Source organism: Eutrigla gurnardus (genome assembly GCF_963514095.1).
Source record: "Eutrigla gurnardus genome assembly, chromosome: 3".
NCBI lineage: Eukaryota > Metazoa > Chordata > Actinopteri > Perciformes > Triglidae > Eutrigla > Eutrigla gurnardus.
The window spans coordinates 4,132,926-4,149,671 of record NC_139917.1 but is presented as its reverse complement, the minus strand read 5'-3'; the positions used below and the strand labels follow the sequence as shown (position 1 = coordinate 4,149,671).

At 42.1% G+C, this 16,746-nt stretch overlaps 1 protein-coding gene across 2 annotated transcripts in view; it reads right to left on the bottom strand.

The window, feature by feature from the left end:
- Nucleotides 1-7,446: 7,446 nt before the first annotated feature.
- Nucleotides 7,447-16,746, bottom strand: part of LOC311011513 (zinc finger protein GLIS2-like) — a 49,001-nt gene continuing 39,701 nt past the window's right edge. For both annotated transcript variants that reach the window (XM_084006513.1, XM_084006514.1), the window contains exons 6-7: nt 12,499-12,617; nt 7,447-10,705 (exon numbers count right to left, since the gene is read on the bottom strand). In XM_084006513.1, coding sequence (XP_083862639.1) covers nt 10,020-10,705; nt 12,499-12,617 — 805 coding nt within the window. In that variant the 3' untranslated portion in view covers nt 7,447-10,019. The remainder of the gene's footprint in view (nt 10,706-12,498; nt 12,618-16,746) is intronic.

Genomic DNA, 16,746 nt, shown 5'->3' with positions numbered 1-16,746 from the left:
ATGATATCTGTATAGAAAAGTTGGGAAAGTGTGTCTCCAGACAAGATAACTGTTGAAGAATAAAACTGCAAAAATATTACAGTTCGTATAAATTATTAGAAAGACGACACACCTAAACGTGTGGTAAGTCTCCCTCTGAGCTATTATGTCTGTGTGTTCGGTACCAGGATGTAACGTTGCTCACACTAACAGGTTCTTGTTTGTTCTCTCTCTTCCAAGCTGATAACAGGAGCCGCTGCATAAAACACATCAGGTAAGATAACGTTGCATTAGTCATATAAATCACACAACGTACAAATTCACAAATGTGTAAGCCATGGTACAATTGCAATCAAAAAATCTAGCCGGCCCCCCATGTAGCGAGGCAACGTTCTCACTGTAGCGGCATTCTCACACTGTCCTCTCTCAATAAAGGCCTAAAAAATAACTTAAAAATATATATACAGTATAGTTGCCTTTGACTACCGGACATATTTTCTGAATTATGGCCCAGTAGGAGACACAGGAAGCTTTGAGTGATGTGTTGTTTTCTCCTCCAGGGTGGGCAGGACTCAATGTCTCTAAACTGCTAAATAAATCAGTTTGACAGAATCATACTGTAAACTGCATACCACTAATGACCGCAGTATGCAGAAGCTAGGGATTAATCATTATACATCTGAAGGACCTGTGATTCTTCATCAGGACAATATGCCATTTTTGCACAATACTTTTGTTTATGACTAATGACCTTCCCATCAGCCTCAGCTAGACTTTGTGTTTTGTGCAAATTAGCAAATGTTAGCTGCTGTTAATGCTAACAAGGTAAAGTAAAAGAGTCATCGTTGCACCTGCACAACATGAGCTTGTTAGCATTGTCATGGCTCGACTAAGCTGTTAAGTCAATCTCAAACACCTTGAAAAGAAGGCAAAGTCGATTGATTGATTAGTGTATTGTTCAGTCCTACTCTGATTTGACTCAGGGTGCTTTCATTGTTTTCTGTTTGTTCTGTTGTTTGAAATGTGAATGCTTTATTCTGGTCCTGGCTTCTTTGGATATCTGGTTTCTTGTAAGTCAATGCGGGCGGGGCATAATTATACACACAACACAGTAATTAAGTTTCCTCATGAACGCTGAAACAAAAGAAGAAAGGAAGGACAACTGTTATTATGTTTTACCAGCTGATCAGAAATGATCTGACATCTTGTCTCTGCTCACATGAAAACATCACTTCAATGGATAAATATATGGAGTTACTCTTAAACGTCAAAATGTATCATAGTAAGAAACTCAGTTTGCCTTTTGGTAGATGCTCTTGTGACTGTGTTGTTAGCAGTTGTCCTTATGAGGAAATAAGTTGTCAGTCTTTTATTTAGCTTCTTAATTGGAGGGACAATATTTACTGGAAATTCCAGACAATTATCTGATATGATCTATTTATTCATTTAAACAGGAATTGTAGCCTACAGGCAACTTCTAATAAGTGTTGCAGAGTGTTCAGTGTCTGCATGACTGATACCATCAATCATTTTAACAGTGTGGATTCAGATATTGTTACGAAGCATGAGCTCAGCTTGTTGATTGAAAAATTATTGTAATTATATATTGAATACATGCATGCATGCACATTTGTGATGCGGTGCACAGCTAGCATACATGACTGCACAACCTGGTTTTTCCAAACATGAGTTAGGACATGCATTCATCATCTTTGATAGACATCACACACAATGGGTTTAATGAGAAACAGGATGTAAATATAACCTGTACAATTACCTTATTTACATAACCAGATAATAATATTAATTACATAATTTGTTTCAATAGACTGTTCCTTTCAATCAAGAGGTCTTGTTATTAAATGTGCTATAGAATCATATCCAGCACTACATTAACAAACAAAATCATCTAATTTGCACATCCAGAGTCCATTTTTTTTACCTTCATAGTAGTTTAAAAGTCCCTTTGGTAAAACTCCTGTTGTTTTTAAATGTGCTGTACATATGAAGTTGACTTCCTGCTGCCGAGTCCGTAAGCATTTGTGGCCACTGGTGCAGAGGGCGAAAGAAAAAAACTATATTTTAATAAGAACTGACTCATTTGCTGCCAACACCTAATTCCACCAACTCAGTGAATTAACTCGGTTCAAAGAACCGACTCTTTGGTCAGACCATCATCTCTAGCCTGCACCATTTTTTTTCATGTTGGGTGGGATGTCATTGAGTCAAGTTAAGCACTGACCTCCAAAATTGCATCGCTGCGATGGATGATATAGACGACTATACAGAGGACTATACAGAGGACTATACAGAGGACGATGAAGAGGTAGATATAGAGGATGATGTAGAGGGCTATATAGAATATGATGTAGAGGTAGATGTAGAGGATGATGTAGAGGTATAGAGGATGATGTAGAGGGCTATATAGGATATGATGTAGAGGTAGATATAGAGGATGATGTAGAGGGCTATATAGGATATGATGTGGAGGTAGATATAGAGGATGATGTAGAGGGCTATATAGAATATGATGAAGAGGTAGATATAGAGAATGATGTAGAGGGCTATATAGAATATGATGAAGAGGTAGATATAGAGAATGATGTAGAGGGCTATATAGGATATGATGTAGAGGTAGATATAGAGGATGATGTAGAGGGCTATATAGAATATGATGAAGAGGTAGATATAGAGAATGATGTAGAGGGCTATATAGAATATGATGTAGAGGTAGATGTAGAGGATGATGTAGAGGTAGATATAGAGGATGATGTAGAGGTAGATACAGAGGATGATGTAGAGGGCTATATAGAATATGATGTAGAGGTAGATATAGAGGATGATGTAGAGGGCTATATAGAATATGATGTAGAGGTAGATATAGAGGATGATGTAGAGGGCTATATAGAATATGATGAAGAGGTAGATATAGAGGATGATGTAGAGGGCTATATAGAATATGATGTAGAGGTAGATGTAGAGGATGATGTAGAGGTAGATATAGAGGATGATGTAGAGGTAGATACAGAGGATGATGTAGAGAGCTATATAGGATATGATGTAGAGGTAGATATAGAGGATGATGTAGAGGTAGATACAGAGGATGATGTAGAGGGCTATATAGGATATGATGTAGAGGTAGATATAGAGGATGATGTAGAGGTAGATATAGAGGATGATGTAGAGGTATAGAGGATGATGTAGAGGGCTATATAGAATATGATGTAGAGGTAGATGTAGAGGATGATGTAGAGGTAGATATAGAGGATGATGTAGAGGTATAGAGGATGATGTAGAGGGCTATATAGGATATGATGTAGAGGTAGATATAGAGGATGATGTAGAGGGCTATATAGAATATGATGTAGAGATAGATATAGAGGATGATGTAGAGGTAGATATAGAGGATGATGTAGAGGTATAGAGGATGATGTAGAGGGCTATATAGGATATGATGTAGAGGTAGATATAGAGGATGATGTAGAGGGCTATATAGAATATGATGAAGAGGTAGATATAGAGAATGATGTAGAGGGCTATATAGAATATGATGTAGAGGTAGATATAGAGGATGATGTAGAGGGCTATATAGAATATGATGAAGAGGTAGATATAGAGGATGATGTAGAGGGCTATATAGAATATGATGTAGAGGTAGATATAGAGGATGATGTAGAGGTATAGAGGATAATGTAGAGGTATAGAGGATGATGTAGAGGGCTATATAGGATATGATGTAGAGGTAGATATAGAGGATGATGTAGAGGGCTATATAGGATATGATGTAGAGGTAGATATAGAGGATGATGTAGAGGGCTATATAGGATATGATGTAGAGGTAGATATAGAGGATGATGTAGAGGGCTATATAGAGGATGATGTAGAGATAGATATAGAGGATGATGTAGAGGTAGATATAGAGGATGATGTAGAGGTATAGAGGATGATGTAGAGGGCTATATAGGATATGATGTAGAGGTAGATATAGAGGATGATGTAGAGAGCTATATAGAGGATGATGTAGAGATAGATATAGAGGATGATGTAGAGGTAGATATAGAGGATGATGTAGAGGGCTATATAGGATATGATGTAGAGGTAGATATAGAGGATGATGTAGAGAGCTATATAGAGGATGATGTAGAGATAGATATAGAGGATGATGTAGAGGTAGATATAGAGGATGATGTAGAGGTAGATATAGAGGATGATGTAGAGGGCTTTATAGAGGATGATGTTGTTGGGGTAGTAGCAGGAGCAGATTTGGTTATCAACAGCTAATTATTAATGTCAATATGATTATCGATATTAATAATTATATTTAATATATTATCATGATATAATCATGAATAAACGGGGCACCACCCTGGGATCAGGGAACAATTAAAAAGGCGTGAAATTCGAGCACTAGCCTTCACAACCTGCTGTCATCCAGTGACATATACACAACAAGCACAAGAGACCGCTAGTTATAATATAATAAGATTTATTAAAAGCAGTAATAATGATCACAATCAATAACACTGCAATTAACAAAGCCTTATTACCTAACTACCTAACACACAAAGCTAAGCTAAACAAAGGAAGAGACACACGTGGAATGTGTGTGTGTGCGTGTGTGCGTGCGTGTGGAGAGAGAGAGAGCGAGAGAGAGCGAGAGAGAGATGGCCGGGCACGACCACAAGATGGAGCTATTCCTCACAGCGTTCAGGGCCGGGGGGCCACTGACTTCAGATAGAATCGCGAGAGAGGGAGAGGGAGCGAGAGATGGCCGGGTACAGCCACCAGATGGAGCTATGTCCTTAGCGTCCGGAGACTAAACAAAGTTAGTCAGAACAAAGAGAGAGAGAATGCGCGCGTAATACACAAAGGATCAGTAAGCTATTACCATCACACGGGAGCCCGTGAATGAACTGGCGTTCATTCGGCGGGACCCCGGTCTTTTAACTGATGGTAGATCACTTACTGAGCTTGTGAATGTGTCCGAGGTTGGACACGCATTGTTACCGAAATGAAACCCAGCAGTGTGGGTGCACAATCAGCGTTCAAATACAACAAAGCAATGGACTCTGTGGTCCGTGATCAAAACTTAAAACACATTAACAAGAATTACAAGCATATCCTACACTATCAAACTTATGTCTCTGCCCAGACTGATAGCCTCTTACTGGTGTCGTTGCGTAGGCTGTGAGTCCGTCCCGGCGATGGCGGCGTTCCTCGACGCGGCGGCGGCGACGGTAGTTCGTGGGTCGGCTGAGTCCAGACGAGAGCGGGGCGTTATCCCTCTCGTTGATCAAACTCGAATAAAGAAAACAGTTCCCGTTTCTTCCTTCCGTGGGCAACAATATAATCGCGGCTTGGCGATTTGGTCAGCTGACTTCAGACAGGAGCTGGTAGCTGGAATGCAGGAACCGGTTGTGTTCCTCTTCTGCAGGCAAACAAAGAGAATCACGCGGTTGTGGCGATCTTAGGATCCAAAAACGAGTAAAAGAAAAGGGGCGAGTCGCGGAAAATGGGGAAAAACAGTCTGTCGCTCGTCCAGCGAGATTGGGGAGAAGACTGTGGCCTAAGACAAAGGAAACGCTGCAGACATTATAAGTTGGCCTCCTGTTGCAGCAGTGTGCTGCGGTGGAGGAGTCTACCTCCTGTTGCAACGTGGTGTTGCGATGGAAGAGAGAGTTCTTAAGGCGGCGCCGGTTTATATAGCTCACGGCTGCTCCCGGGGACCCCCTGGGGTACCTGTGGTTGTCAGCCAATAGGGCACCAGTTGTGTGATGTTGCACTTCGCACCTCGGTGCAAGGTGAAACTAAAATGGCGGTTGTAGTTTTTAATCCCCTTTGTCCCTTTGTTCTGACCGCATGTGAAGGCTTTTGTAGGCCACATTGTGTAGTCCTAATGGTGAGGTCCCAACAATGTAGAGGGCTATATAGAGGGTGATGTAGAGGTAGATATAGAGGGTGATGTAGAGGAAGATATAGAGCCTGATATAGAGGTACATAAAGAGGATGATGTAGAGGTAGATTTAGAGGATTATGTAGAGATAGATATAGAGGATGATGAAGAGGTAGATAAAGAGGATGATGTAGAGATAGATATAGAGGATGATGAAGAGGTAGATATAAAGGATGATGTAGAGGGCTATATAGAGGATGATGTAGAGGTAGATATAGAGGCTGATGTAGAGGTAGATATAGAGGATGATGTAGAGGGCTATATAGAGGATGATGTAGAGGACTATATAGACAACGATATAGAGGATGATGTAGAGGGCTTTATAGAGGCTGATATATAGGTAGATATAGTGGGTGATGTAGAAGGCTGTATAGAGGGTGATGTAGAGGTAGATATAGAGGATGATGTAGAGGTAGTTCTAGAGGATGATGTAGAAGGCTGTATAGAGGGTGATGTAGAGGCTGATGTAGAGGTATATATAGAGGCTGATGTAGAGGTAGATATAGAGGATGGTGTAGAGGTAGATATAGAGGACGATGTAGAGGGCTATATGGAGAATGATGTAGAGGTTGATATAGAGGATGATGTAGAGGTTGCTATAGAGGATGGTGTAGAGGACTCTATAGAGGATGATGTAGAGGTAGATTTAGAGGATGATGTAGAGGTAGATATAGAGGATGGATGGCTATATAGAGCATAGATAGATACATAAATATGGCAGTGATGGTGATTGTACTATAGACAGTCTCTGGTTTCTACACATACATTTCTACACATGGTTGGGTCTGGACTAGGGCTGTTCGATTAATCGATTTTAAATCGTAATCGCGATTATGTATTTAGAACGATGTTAAAACGTGAAACTCGTAAAATCGATTTTTCACACACCTCTACCTCCTTCATGGGTTACATTATTATTTAGCATGCAAAGACCCAGTTTAGTTTAATTAGAAAATGTCTTGTTTTATTTAATTGGAAATATAACTTACTGTATGTTTGCAAGTGCTGATTTGCTGATTTTTTTCTTATATTTTTTCAAACTTTATTTATTTTACAAAAAGAGTTTTGCACTTTATTCATTCATTTTTTGTTTAATAAGAGCAAATTGCATTTAAAGCCCAATGGGGGAAATGTTCAATAAAAAAGCAGCATATTTGAAATAATTTATTTGCCTTTTGTCATTTCACAAAATAATCGTAATCGTAATCGAAAATCGGATTTTGAGAGAACAAAATCGAGATTTTATTTTTAGGCAAAATCGAACAGCCCTAGTCTGGACTAATATGAGCTACTCATAGAGCTCTGGGTGACAACAGACAGCCAAGATTCTCCTATTGCTGATCAGTAACGTCAGGATGACGGGAGGAGAATCTCAAATGAACATCATGCTGTATTGAATAATAAATCAAGTGAGAACTTGTTTTTTTTTCTCATAGGCCCCCGATAGCCACTAGAAAGAATGGAGGCTTAGGGAACTAACATTTCTGGTACTGACAAAAACAAAGGGACAGAAACATGTTTTTATTCGTGTTTATTGACACTGAGTCATAGTCACCATCATCAACAATGGTGATGTCCTTGTAAAGTGTTGCAGTGGCCCTGATGTACAAATCACATCTGTTGTCAAGTTATTAAACTTCAGTTTTCTAAAAATGTAATGAAAAGTACATTTATACACTTGTGTAAATATGTTTCATATATTGTGTGATATATTTCAGATGAAACCCAAGGCACTTGGATACCTTTATGAAATACTGATTAGGAATCAAATTGTGCAATCAAGAAGCTAAATCAACAGATACTGGCCACATGTGGCCTTCGTCAAACATTTCACCCTCAGGAGGCCTCGATAGCTTTTAAAGCTTTTGTTTGGTTTCTTAAAGCAAATGTGTACCCATTTCCGTCTCATACACACCTTTGTCCTGGTCGTTGAATGAGGTTTTTCTCAAAAGGCAGGCTGATCCTGTTCAGACCATTGTCTTGGAATGAATAACAGAGGTAAAACAAACTGCAAGCAAAGGAGTTCACCTCAAACCTCAAACATTCAGTTGCGTCAATAGAGTTTCCTTCCTTCTTCTTGTGACTTGAAACATCACACAGCAACAGGTAGCTTTGTGTGGTGTTTGGTCACACGTCATAGCGTTGTGATTGTGTACGTGTCTCTGAGTTTAAAGCACACTGAGAGACTTGATCACCAGTTAATCATTGACCATGATGTACTGTGCCTCACTAGGTGATAAAGATAACCACAAAAATGTTGCGTGGAATTTTCAAATTCTTTAATTTAACCCTAAATAACTGGTTCAGACTACAACATATTGGGCAGTTTTTAGCTTTCTTGTCAACTAGGCAACAGGAGCGGCAAAGGGTGGGGGAGGAAAGAGCGGTTGATGCTAACAGGAATTATTTTGGACCAGACCATCTCATTTCAGAGACTGCTCAGTACGACCTTTGCGGTCTTCAAAGGAGGTGTTCTCTGGAGGATAATGCTGAGTTGGGACACAGCTATAATATAGTGCAGCTAGATTTTGCCACCAGTGAACTGAAGTGACCATATTTGGACTGCACAGGAGCAACGGGTGGATCTGACTAACACAAGCAGCAGATCGGGACCCGGAGCAGCAATCTTACTGGATCTGGATCCATCTGGATTCTAGTGTGAAGCTGTTTACAAAGTTAACTTCCATGTGTCTGTGCCAAGTCGCAAGAAGAATTTCTGATTATCGTACCGGCACTAATATCATGTAGTCTGAATCAGGTGTTAGTTGCACTTAAGTTTGCTTTGGAAAGAATTAAGAAGAATGTACGATCTTAACGAAATCTGTAACACATATTCATTCTCATTTCTCATCGCTCCCCATTATCCTGCTTTTCCCCATGTTAAAAAGTAAAATGGGTGTGCAGCAGCAGTCAGTGGAGGTTGTCAAACATAAAAACGTTTCATGACCTGTGTTAGTGAATCTCACGCAGGCGATTGTCCACCACAAAATGTTTTTTGACCATGAATAGGAAGTGAATCAAAGAACAAAGGGTCAGTTCACATAATTTCTCACTTGAGTGGTATCAAGTCATGCAGACAGATGTGGTTTTTGAGATATTAACCGCTAAAAACATACAAGATTTGAATTGGAAGGTTCAAAACAAATAAAACAAATATGATGTTCAGCTTGTTAAGAGCTTTGGCATAGCCTACTTATTTGGTCATTTGCCAAATGTATGGACAAATGTAAACCCATAGGAAAAAAATAGGAGTGGAATGAACATTGTTTTCAGTGGTCATTTGACTAGTACAAAATGGTGATTGTTCTTAGTTGTCATGGTGACAGGTCAGTGGGGCTGTTAAGTGTCAGCTCACAAGGACGAGCACAGACGCGGCCGGAGAGACAGATGTCTGTCTAGTTAGCTAGGTAGCTAGTTAGCTAGGTGTCTTGTTTTTCTCTAGAGCAGCGGGGAGCGAGACAAGTGACCATCAATGTAGGTTCATACCAGAATTAGAAAACTAGCTAACTATCCAGCTGTTCAAAAGTTAGCTAGCTAGTTCTTGATGCTTTCATGTAAATGTTTTATTGGTTACAGAAAATTATTTTATTTGTCATTGTCCCTTCTCGTTCTATTTTGTTTCTATGTTAAGTCTGAAGTTGGTGCCAAAGGAAAAGTCAATAACTTCCATCTTCTGAGGACCATGCATGTACAAGAAATACCTATGACTTCTACTGCTGCTTCATTACATTTGAAAATCGAATTTCAAAGTAAAGATGTCCAAAAATGTCCTCAGATGTAAACTGATCTGCATTACCAGACACCACAAGTGGTAGCTTTTGGTTTTGTCTTTGTCCTTTGTGTGAACTGAGTCTTTCACATTTAAAGATGTTTGTAACACTATCAGGACACAAGGCCACGTATCCTTTTCAGTTCTCCAGGCTCTCTTCAGTTGTTTCCTGGTTGCAGTGTTTTTTATGGCTCTGCAGGTGACCTTTAATACCTGGCACAAACACACACACACACACACACACACACACACACACACACACACACACACACACACACACACACTCTCTGTGGTTGTAAGCGTTGTTGAGTGGACATCTTAGCTGACAACAGCTGGTTTGAGGAGGAGTGCCCTCGGGGGAACAACCAGCCAGGACAAACGGTCGCTCCGTCTGAGCCCCGCCCCCGCTGACAGGTTCAGCACCTCCCCCTCCTCTCCTTCTTCCCCTGCCTCATCTCCTTCAGTCTGCCTCCCTGCCACCCGACCCCCCAGACCTCCCAGAGCTCCCATAGCTCCCAGCCCCAACATCGAAGCAGCTGAAAGTCCAAAGTGTAAGAGAGGAGAGTCCGAGAGGCCGAGCGGCCCCATGCTGCCACCTGGGCCCATGGAGAAGAGTGGCGGCCCGTGGGGGGCCAAAGCTCTGGCGTGGCAGAAAGCCGACAGAGGCAACGCGGTCCCCAGACCCCCAAGAAGAGCCGCAGCAGCTCCAGGAATTATGATGTGGGCCCCGCCTACATGCGGCAGTTCAGCAGCAATCTGGGCCCCAGGGAGGCCCCGCCCCACCCCCAGCCTGCTGGCAGCGCCTGGCTCCTGGGTGACAAAGTGCCCATGCGCTTTGATGTGCTTGCGAAGCGAGCTGGGATCTGTGTAGCGCTTTAGGCAGCCGGCCATCTTGCAGTAGTACGGCTTGTCCACGTAGTGGGTCCGGGTGTGTTTGAAACGGTCGCTGGAGTTGGAGTATCGTTTGCTGCAGCCTTCGTAAGGACAGATGTAGGGTTTCTCTCCTGGACGAGGACAAAAGAGGCAATATGAATAAAAACATAATGCAAATATAGAAATTTAATGCAGCAATATTAACTTATATGGTGTGAAAACATATTAAATTACTTTAACTGACTTTTACTGGCAACATGGCCAGCAGTGGTTAGAGTTAGAGCTTTCTTTTGTTGATCTGGACAAAATAGATTTGGCAAACTTTTCATTTTTCCGTGTAAATCTTTAACGTTGAGTTAGTTATTGATTCTTGTCATAACTTTAAAAGGACTTTAATCAGTAACTTCCATAAAGTGAAAGATTTTTTTTTAAAGAGGCATTAAAAGAGGAGTGTTAAACATGGGGAATTGTTTTTTGAATGGGTAAAATCCAGTCCAGCCTGTAGTGCCCAGTTGAATCCTACACCCATAATTCAAATGGAAATTATATTTTTGTTAGTACCTCCCGACATCTTTCATCTTTTTTCACTGTTTCTGCTTCATGTTAGAAATGTGTTTCCAACATAAAAACTTGGGTTAAGAAACACATTGTTTTTCATGCTCTGATCAATTTGCATTTGCTGCTCTATTTATCTTCAATCATTTGTCTTCTTTCAGACTGGCAGAGGGAAAATATTTATTTTACTACTTTGTCTTTGTGTCTGTAGTTGTCTCCTACCAGCTACCATTAAAATGCCTCATTTGCATGAAACATAACATTTCAGAAAACAACACAAGAATTGTGATAATATCAGTAATCAGCTGGGGAAGTTTCATGGTATCTATTAGTTTTTATTTCTGTGTATGTTATACACAGAAATAAAATATGTTATATGTCAAAAGCAAATGTAATCCATGACAAAATAGAATGAATAAAATGAATGTGAGTTTTCCATCGCAGCAGAGCTTCCACAACATTTCCCAACGTCACAGGCAGAGAAAGCAGGTCACAGAAGAAGGATTTTAAATCCTGCTCATTGTTAATGCCAAACAAACATCGGAGCCAGTGTAACCGTGATATATGAGACAGTCGCCATGGTTGCCGTTCACAAGGCTGTATGTATCATTCGGAAGTTACCGCACCATGTGAAATGAAACATTTGCACAAGCTGTGTGTAACTTCTTAATGCACAGGCCTGGTCATGAGCTTTGCATTGCATCCAAACCAGAAGGTCCTAGTCACGTGGCAGTGTATTGTTGAAATCCACACAAACAAAAGGAAAGCTTTTATGTCCTGGTTACCTTTTTGTGGAGATACCTTAACCCTTGTGTAGTTTATGGGTCCTTTTGGACCCAAAATCATTTTCGTCATACCATTATTAAAGGTTAACTTTCATAGAATTGCTTGATATTTTCAGAAATTGTGCCTCTCTGCATCCTCAATAGATCAAATACATTTCTACTTTCTTCATTAATGTATACGTGTTTTATGAATTTTTATATCACTTGTGGTCTTCAGTACACAAATGGACCCGGCACACAAAATGGAGCATAATGGTCACAAAATTGTGCTTTCTGGCACAATAAACTCACACATGCACACCCACAGGCACATAGGCATGTCTCTGAACAAGCACGTGCACATACACACACACACACACACACACAATAATGTGTTGGTCTTGATTTGCAGAAAAAAGGTGAAAAACAGAAGTTGTTAATATTTTTTTTCTACATGTTTTAAAAACAGTCTCGAGTCACCCAGTGAGATGTGACCCGGGAGGACCACAGGAGTGATTTTATCATTATGTTTTGCTGCTATCAAAAAAGTGCAATGCTGTCTGTTATATATTATATATTGCATTTTCATGTCATTATTAACTTACCTGTGTGTGACCGAGTGTGTATCTTCAGGTTCTCCAGACGCGAGAAGCTCTTGTTACAGGTGGGACAGTGGTGCGGCTTCTCATTGGTGTGTGTGCGGATATGAATCAGCATTTTATACCTGTGGAACATCAAGCACATTCTGGTTAACACAAGCACACACTCCTTTTCTTTTGTTGTGAATAGGTGGCTGCTGATACTTGATTTTTTGCCAGTTGCATTGCCTCATAAGGCTGCTAGAACTGTCACATTATTACAGTTTTTTCCGACTGCTAAACAACAGCAGGTACATCTGGACTCACATGTGTAAAACTGTAAAACAATTTTATAAACTCTCCACACTTCTCTGCTGACCTTAACCACAACCTGCACAACACTGTGGATTTACAGCACTTTGTTCACATGTTAACACACCGCTGTCTAAATGTAAACCTCACATTCAACACAGGAGGATTTCAGCCTGCTGACTTTAAACACTGATGATCTTCAGCTGAAAACCTCTGCAGGTGTTTAAAGGGATAGTTCGGATTTTTGGACATAAGACCTATTTTCCAACTCAACCGGTGTGTTGGAGACGTCTGGAGACGTTTTCAAGACATTTCATTCAGTTCTTCTAGTTGCCGAGTTCGCTGTGCTATGGCTAGCGCAAGTCAATGGTTCTAGTTAGCCAGGCATTAAAAACAGTCTCCACAGTGCACCCGAGGCAAATCAATTAAAACACTAGACCACGGGAATCCACACATGCAGACTCTCCGTCGGACTCAAAACTCTAAGACGCGCCGCCCGAAATACTGCCCGTAAATAGTCGGGCCTCATGCCCTCAGACCTGAGTGAAAAGCGCTTGGAGCTCAAGCAAACACCGGGCAGCCCACGGCCACGCAAACCCACAATTACGCACCGCAAACCCGAACCTCTGCTCCGTCCGGAGAACCGTAAACCCTCGGAGGCGTTGCGGGGAATCCCTCCGGTAAATACACACCTGAACACCGCCGAATTGTCGGCCCTTATGCCCCCAAGGCTGTCTGAAAAGCGCTTGGACCTCACACAAACACCGGCCAGCACACGGCCACCCGAATCCACACATGCGGACTCTCCGTTGGACTCAAAACTCTAAGATACGGCGCCCGAAATACTGCCCGTAAATAGGCAATCACACGTTGGTGGTGGAGGGAGAAGAGTGGCCGGGAGACAGGTTGGTGGTGGAGGGAGAAGAGTGCCAGGGAGACAGGTCGGTGGAGGGAGAAGAGTGGCAGGGAGACAGGTTGGTGGTGGAGGGAGAAGAGTGGCAGGGAGACAGGTGGGTGGAGGGAGAAGAGTGGCAGGGAGACGGGTGGGTGGAGGGAGAAGAGTGGCAGGGAGACAGGTTGGTGGAGGGAGAAGAGTGTCAGGGAGACAGGTTGGTGGTGGAGGGAGAAGAGTGGCAGGGAGACAGGTGGGTGGAGGGAGAAGAGTGGCAGGGATACAGGTTGGTGGTGGAGGGAGAAGAGTGGCAGGGAGACAGGTTGGTGGAGGGAGAAGAGTGGCAGGGATACAGGTTGGTGGTGGAGGGAGAAGAGTGGCAGGGAGACAGGTGGGTGGAGGGAGAAGAGTGGCAGGGAGACAGGTTGGTGGTGGAGGGAGAAGAGTGGCAGGGAGACAGGTGGGTGGAGGGAGAAGAGTGGCAGGGAGACGGGTTGGTGGAGGGAGAAGAGTGGCAGGGATACAGGTTGGTGGTGGAGGGAGAAGAGTGGCAGGGAGACAGGTTGGTGGTGGAGGGAGAAGAGTGGCAGGGAGACAGGTTGGTGGTGGAGGGAGAAGAGTGGCAGGGAGTGGCACTACAGGCAAAATAAAAAGGTGATGTGATGTTTAGCTCAGGTGAGTGTTGGTGATGCAGACTGTTAGAGTTGTGTACAAGTAGCTGGTAGTAGTAGCTAGTTGTGACTGCTGTCTATAAATAAGGTCATGATGCGGTCTACCAACCCACGTATAGTTCAGTAGCTAAGGGAACCGGAAAACTACTGCAACTTCTGCTGCAGCCGGGGATCATTTACATGCAGTGGACAAAATAACACAAATCCCTGAAGCCAGTTTCTTCTTTCTTAATCTATATTTCATCCAGTTGAGCTGTTCAGTCAGGACGCACCAAAGTGACCACCGTGGCGCTGAGCCAGATGGAGTCACATTCACTCTGTGGTGCTGGCTTTTCTACGGCAAACAGCTTTTTCACTGGTTCATTTCCTGTTTTATTTTGTCGTTTTGTCCCCTGTGTGGATTCCTGTCTTGTACTTCCTGGTCCTTGTTGTTTTGTCTCCCCAACCCTCTGGTGTTGATTACATACCTGCCCTAATGTGTTTAACCTGTTCCCCCTCAGCTCCCTGCCTCCCTATGGATAAAGACCCGGTTTACACGAAGGGAAAACGCAGATATTTTCACGTGGTTTGGCCTCTCATTCACACGAAAATGCCGTTTTTATCACAGAAAACGATTATTTCTAAAAACTCCGGCCAAAGTGGAGATTTCGGGTAATGCTGGCTATGTGTTGTCGTGTCAACTGGGAGAAACTGGGTTTTAGGTTCTCAAGCGTCACAGGGGCCCGTTCCAGAAAGCAGGTTCAACAAACTCTGAACCTAACCCTGAACTCCATAATATCTAATAACGCTCGCCCTGTTGCCATGGTGAATCGTAGTATCGGAGCTCCATTGATGATGGCTTTATAGAGTCGGCAGGCATGCGCGTAACTCAGAGTTTACATACTGAGAGTTGACTGAACTTATTCAGAACCGCTGTTCTGAAACCGAAAACTCAGAGTTGCCCATCTCAGAGTTGGTCAACTCAGAGTTCAGGGTTAGGTTCAGAGTTTGTTGAACCTGCTTTGTAATACGACTTCCGCATTCACACAGTCGGTGAGTTTTTGCCAGCTGTCCTTCCTGCATGTTGCAGATGAAACTGTTGCCTTTTGCCTGTATTATATGTTTAACTTCTTCATATTTCTGTAAGATTATGGTTCGCTCCTCGTACGTGAAATACGCCGCTCCGCTGCCGTAGACTGATCCATGTTTGTGATTGGTCAAATGCTGCAAACCCCGCCTCTTTCATGTGCACGCGCTCATAGCTGGACAGGTAAACCCTGGGTTGAGTTAACGAGTTGATAACCAGCTTCGTGTGACCGCTTATCTCCGATTGCCTTTGTTAGGGTTACTTAAGCTGGATCTCTGAAAGATACCCTGGTATGTTGAACTCGCTTCGTAGTACAGGCCCCTGGTCTTGTCTGGATTATTGTTTGTAAATTTTGTCTATGGTTTGGATTATCTTGTTCTTTGTCTTTTAATTGTGTTTTTGCCCTTGTGGCCTCCCTGAGTTTTTGGACTTTGTTTTTAGCTTATCATTTAAATAAACCTTTTTTTTAACTGCAATAATAAATAAAAAATACCATTAAATTATCACTGTCCACACATTTATCAACACAATTCCAATTACTACATTTCTGCATGAAAGTAGTTAAATATGCAAAATAAGCATATTGTTTGTGTTCATGAATGGGCGAGGTGTGCGGCACTTCAAATGTTGCTCTCGCAAAGAATTGTGGGTTGGCGTAATCTCCTTTCCTTTCATATAGGAAGGTCCGTTGCATCCTAAAGGAGATCTGAAAGGAAGCCTGGGAGCTCCTTTCCTTTGCATTTAGAGAATCCGAACGGCTCTTATCATGGCGGCCACTTTTTTACTTCCAGGTCACTTCTTCAATTAGGAACCTTCCTAAGAGAAGAAGACAATTCCACCGCAGTCTGTGTGTTTCCCCTGTCTCTCTGTCGGGTGTTGTATGTGTTCATGGCTGTTCGTTTCCTGCATGTTCTGTGTTCTGTGGAAGTTCCTCTTGTTCCTGTGTCCAGCCTCCCGTGTACTTTAGTGATTTTAGTTTATCGTGTTTCTTATTGAATGTTTTTCACCCTCGTGGCCTCCCTGAGTAGTAACTTTGTTTTGTTAGTTCAAATAAATATTTTTACCTTTTACTTTCTGCCTTTTTGCCTTCATTTGGGTCCAACCCTTTCCCCCTTTTCCCTACCATACCATGACAGAGCAGGCTTGAAAGCTGACAAAACTATTGAATACTAGGGCTGTTGGAATGAAATTCGTGAATCAAATACTATTTTAATAGTAAAAAAAAAAACAAGACTAATCAAATGCTGAAATTAATACGCTTTTTTTGTTTTTATAAACGTGAAACATTAGCAAATCTCGCCCTCCGCGGCTTGGCCTATCTGCATAAATGAATG